A 5,369-nucleotide genomic window follows, 5' to 3' on the forward strand; every position below is an offset into this window, starting at 1 on the left:
TCAAAGAAAGAAGGTGTAGGAACGGTAATATGGAAAACACACTGCCGGTTAAATATCAAGCGGTGTAGGAGGGATCCATGATCTCTCTCAAGGAACTGGTAGCGTGTTAGAGCAACACGATCAAGGTAGGTTGTACGGAGAGGAGGGTCTTCTCAACAGATGGATATTCCAAAAAAGTTTGCTAAGCGTGTAGCATAAACTCCACCAAAGAAATCCCCCTCACTGGTATTTTTATTCAGCTTCCTTGCTATTATAGCTCCCATATTGAAGCTCATGTCACCTGTTACTGCGCTCTTAGGGTGTGTTTGGTTGGAGAACCAACTGTCATGGAATGGAATGGTTCCATTCCAGAGGAACGGGTCGGTTCCGTTCCTGTGTTTGGTACGAGCAAAAAAGTGGAACGGGATGGTTCCGTTCCAGTGTTTGGTTGGGAGGCATGGAATGAAAATTGGAATAACAAAAATTCGAAATTTCAGCAGCATTTCGTTTGTATTTTGAAGAAAAACAACACAACAATATATGTATTGACATGTAACACAATTTGCAGCAACAATATCATTAAATACCAAATATCCAAAAGCCACATCCATCCATACATCCAGCCAACAACTACAGCCATACTTGACAATCATACACATCCAAAAGCAAACACCCAAATATCCAAAGCAAAGTGCACTACAGCCATACATGTTGTTCACATACTTGACAACCATACAACCATATCGAATTTAGAAGTTCTTCTTCACATACCTACTCACCCAAACAGATTTGTTGGTTTGGGAAAGTGTCATGAAGGCTTTTGCGATCTTCGGATTGTCAACAAGATGAGCATAGTAGTGGGCTAGGTGCTCTTCATCAAATTCTCCCAACTTGCAGACCTCATCCCAAAGTTCAGCGGGTATATCATCATCATCCCCAGACTTGACAAGAGCATCAGCCACAAGTTTGAACCCGTAATTGAGAGTGGTAACTAGTGGATCTTCAAGAACTTTCACTACCTTGGCCTTCTTTTTTGGTGGTCCTTTGGGGTGAGAGGACTCAGCAACATTTGGTGATGTGTTCACCTCACCATTCTCCTCATCTTCCACTTCAATAGAAAGTAGATCATTCCCAGACCTAGCATTGATCCCCGAAGCCGCGGTTGTCCCAAAGATGGTCGCCATAGCATGATAGTGTTCAATTGGGGTGTTCAAGTAAGGGGCATCAGCTTTGTGTGCCTACAAAAAAAGTGCAAGTGATTAGCAATAATGTAGGCCGAAAATAGCATGATATCATCTCATAGCATTAGAAGCTTACCATGCAATGACCTGCATAGTGTTCTTCGGCAAGCCTAATTGTGCAAGTATCTTCATCCCATAGAGCTCCACTTAAATTCTTCAAGATGACAACCCTTCCCCAAATCTTCCTCCACTTCTTGAGATGGTTTCGAACTTGTTCTGCAGTGACAGCTAGTTTGAACTGCTCATTCAAAACAGCAGCACATTGTCTGTGATGTGCCTCCCTGAACCCACTAGAAGTCCTCTTTCCTTTTGCAACAAGGTCAGCCAAAAACCCTAGCATCGTGTTGGTCATTGCAGGAGTCCATACAATGACCCCACTCTTGATGGAGTTCCCACTTGCAGCGGTGACTTCGGTATTGTCCATTTCTGTCAAGACATCAAAATGTTGCAAAAAATGGATTATAGTTTAACAAATATCAAATATCATAGATGCAATCTGTCCAAAAAAGTGGTTTCAGCCATCAAATATCATAGATGCAATCTGTCCAGCCATCAAATAAATCCAAATACATGGTTTCAACACTACAAATACATGGTTTTAACACAATAAATGATACATGATACATGATACATGGAGTGTCACACACTCATAAATTTGCATACATGATTTGCCTATCTTCCCACATTTGGGCGGCAATTTGCAGCCTACGGTCTACCGTGGCCCTATGGTCACTTGCTTGTTGGCTTGTTGTTCGAATTGGTTGGGTGGTCCATGTCACTTCCGGTATAATAAATTCATCAATCCCTTGTGACAGTGCATAATTATGAAGAACACAACATGCTATAACAATGTCGACTTGCACCGGGAAAGAGAAGAAGGGTTTGGCATCATCTAAAATTTTGAAACGCCTCTTGAGAGATCCAAAAGCCCTCTCTACCGTGACCCGTAGAGATGAGTGCCTAAGGTTGAACAACTCCCTATCATTTTGGACCGGATTGTTGCCCCACTCATTCAAATGGTACCTCACACCACGAAAAGGTGGTAAGAACCCAGGCTTTGCTCCATAACCAGCATCAACTAGGTAGAACTTTCCTAAAAAAATAAAACAAAACTTGGTGACAATGATTCTTGTAAGGCAATAACAAATGGACAATTTTCTATCTTGGGAAACTTCTTACCCGGTGGCACTTGTAAGCCTCTCTCACGCGTTAATGCATCAGCTAAAACAGTAGCATCATGTGCCGACCCTTCCCAACCAGCCAACACATATGTGAAGCGTAGGTCAAAATCTACCGCTGCCATCACATTTTGAGTGGTGAAGGCCTTCCTACCCCGAAAAGAATTCTCCACATCTTTGGTAACACCTGCTCGCACATGTGTACCATCGATAGCTCCAATACAATCCTATATAGTGACAATTATTAAATGGCATATCATATAGCCTTCATAGCTAGCGAATAGTTTCTGAGTTTACCTTAAAATATGGGTCAAATCGATGGTTTCCAGCAATTTTGGCAGGGGTCTCCAATGATGGTGGCCTTATGTAATCATTATGAAGCTCGCCTATGGCATAAAGAGCCTTTCTAAAGTAGATGCTGGTTGTGCCATATGATCTACAAAAATTGGCTGAAATAACCCTATTCCGAACATTGTGTCCAATTGTATGTAAAAACATCGCTAATTGTTGCTCCACGCTAAGATGTGGACTGTCTTCTAGCAACTTTCGATCCCTCAGTATGCCACACAAGCCAAAAAACGCAGCTCTTTCAAACCTTAACATGTTTTTACACAACACATCGCTTTTCCAAAATTTTTGGTCTAGATAATCAAATCTGACCCTATCTCTTTCATGCATTGGGCCATATGTAATACGTGGTCTTCTCTTCCTTATTATAGCTCTAACAATGACTGCTATTGCAGCAAGTGTGACAAAAACTGCAGCTCCCCTAATCATCCTTTGTCTTTTGTTCATCTTCTTGACCATCTACAATTGCTATCAAATATTACAAAGATGTACTGGACAGATATATTGCAAAGATGTACTGGATGGCACCAATTTGAGCAAAAAAATGTTCTTGACAGCAGCATATAAAGGGGATAGACAGAGGGATTCATACCTTGAGGCAGCACAAATTTCGCTGTGTCGCCGCGCTGGAGTAGCACCTTCTACCTGCATCAAAACATTGGCAAAAATCAGCAGCAGCAGGCAGAGAGTGCAGCAGGCAACACGGGCAGCAGCAGGCAGCGCGGCAGGGAGGAAGGGGTGGCGCGCGCAGGGAGGAAGGGGCGGCGCGCGCAGCAGCAGGCAGCGCAGCAGGCAGCAGGCAGCGCGCGCAGCAGCAGGCAACGCGCGCAGCAGCAGAGCGCGGCGCGGCAGGGAGGAAGGGGCGGCGCGCGCAGCAGCAGAGCGCGGCGCGCCAGGGAGGGAGGCGGCCGGCGGCCGGCGGCGCAGCGCGGCAGGGAGAGAGGGAGGCGGCCGGCGGCCGGCGGCGCAGCGCGGCAGGGAGGCGGCCGGCGGCCGGCGGCGCAGCGCGGCAGGGAGAGAGGGAGGCGGCGCGGCAGGGAGAGAGGGAGGCGGCGGCGCACCTGGAGAGGGAGAGAGAGCGCCGGCGCAGCTGGGGAGGAGATAAGGATAGGGCTGCGCGAGACGAGCCGTTCCGTGCGATTCCGTGGATTTGCTGGTGCTAGCGCATTCCGGATCTGAGGGGAATATTCCCTAAAGTGGAATGGGTGGGTTCTACTCCGGTTGGTAAACCAAACGCAGGAACGAGGGCTAGGAACGGGTCCGACCCGTGACATTCCAGTCCATGACAGCAACCAAACACACCCTTAAGGATACTAAGGTCGAAAGCGCATAGGTGACAATGTGCACCCTTGCCGTTAATGCACCTACCTATGAAGAGGGCAAAGTAGTGTAAGGCAGGGAAATGGATGCTTCCTATGGTGGCTTGCGTGATATCTCTGGTTTCTCCAACAGTTATACTGGAGACAAAGTTTCTGACCGAAGACTTAGAAGGATCATTAATACTAGCCACATCGGGTAACTTGCAAATCCTATTGAAATCCTCCAGATCCATGGCATAGGATTTATCGTACAGATCAAACAGTATGGATGTGTCACGACCAACTGAAAATTTAAATCTATGCACGAAAGAGGCAGTGAGCATAGCATACTGTTCACATTTATCCAACAGGAATTCTTCTAACCCGACATTGCAGACAAGTGTATCAAACTCATCCTTAAAACCTGCTTCGATCATAAACTCATGAGAAGGCCATTCACATGGTTGCACCTGTGCATCCCTTAGTTGAAAAGGTTCGGGCTCCCGAAAAGAAAGACGGGGACCCTTCTTACATGAGGAACCACCATGAAACTTCCTCCTGAACATAATTTCCTTTTACTGAAATTTTGGAAGTTCAAGAGAAAAGTGAATGAAGACCATCCATACCTTGTAGAAACTACACTTACTAGTGCCTAGAGACCGTATCACGCGCTAAAATTACTTGGGACCAGCTGAAATCAACCTTTCTAGCTCAACAACAGGGTCACCAAGGTAGCAAGAATACGCGAAGGATAAATCACTAGAGAAAAAACTAATTGGACCAATGGAGAAGTCACTTACAAAGGAGTAATTTCCCCAAAACGGTTGGGAGAATGGTGCTTTGAGCAAGGAGATCGAAAATCACAGCGAAATGAGCAAGAACACGGGTTTGAGCTGCGAAATAATTTTTTCTGGAGCTGGAAGAAGAGGCTGGGAGCTGGAATGAGCGGAGGGGGTCCCTGTGGGCCCCACAAGCTTCCTCTCCGCCACCAGGGGGGTTGCGGTGGCAGGGCTTGTGGCCCACTGGTCTGGCCCCCAGGCCAGCTCTCAGGCCCAAAAAATTTCAAATATTCCAAAAAAATCATACTAAATTTTCGGGACCATCGGAGAACTTTTATTTTTGAGATATTTTTCTCCGGGACGCTAAAACAGAAAACAGGAAAAACTAAACTAATTCCATCATTTTTCTTCTAAGCAAAAGAAAATGAAGGCTCAAAACAGAGGTATGTGACTCTTTGGTTCATCCATTTCATGGTCATCGAAAGAAATCCGTCAATAGGATTGATCAAGTCCTCATGACAAAACCTTCTCGAATCTCAAGAGAGA

At 45.7% G+C, this 5,369-nt stretch overlaps 1 protein-coding gene across 1 annotated transcript; it reads right to left on the reverse strand.

Annotated features, from left to right (window-relative positions):
* Positions 1 to 604: 604 nt before the first annotated feature.
* On the reverse strand, positions 605 to 4,030 carry LOC123450282. Its single transcript, XM_045127616.1, has 7 exons — positions 4,012 to 4,030; positions 3,339 to 3,391; positions 2,696 to 3,205; positions 2,400 to 2,625; positions 1,954 to 2,313; positions 1,297 to 1,646; positions 605 to 1,217 (listed from the first exon to the last, which is right to left on the reverse strand). The coding sequence occupies exons 1-7, from the start codon at positions 4,028 to 4,030 to the stop codon at positions 729 to 731; spliced, it is 2,007 nt and encodes a 668-aa protein (XP_044983551.1). The 3' UTR covers positions 605 to 728.
* Between the last annotated feature and the right edge of the window lie 1,339 nt (positions 4,031 to 5,369).

The sequence above is a fragment of the Hordeum vulgare genome, chromosome 4H, assembly GCF_904849725.1.
Source record: "Hordeum vulgare subsp. vulgare chromosome 4H, MorexV3_pseudomolecules_assembly, whole genome shotgun sequence".
In the NCBI taxonomy this organism is placed as follows: Eukaryota; Viridiplantae; Streptophyta; class Magnoliopsida; order Poales; family Poaceae; genus Hordeum; species Hordeum vulgare.

What these genes read in the sequence shown, in the direction of transcription:
- LOC123450282 (XM_045127616.1), bottom strand. An exon ending in AGGCTTACAAGTGCCACCGG is followed by an intron (nt 2,314 to 2,399) that starts GTAAGAAGTTTC and finishes TTATTTTTTTAG; the next exon opens with GAAAGTTCTACCTAGTTGAT. An exon ending in ACTATGCAGGTCATTGCATG is followed by an intron (nt 1,218 to 1,296) that starts GTAAGCTTCTAA and finishes CTTTTTTTGTAG; the next exon opens with GCACACAAAGCTGATGCCCC.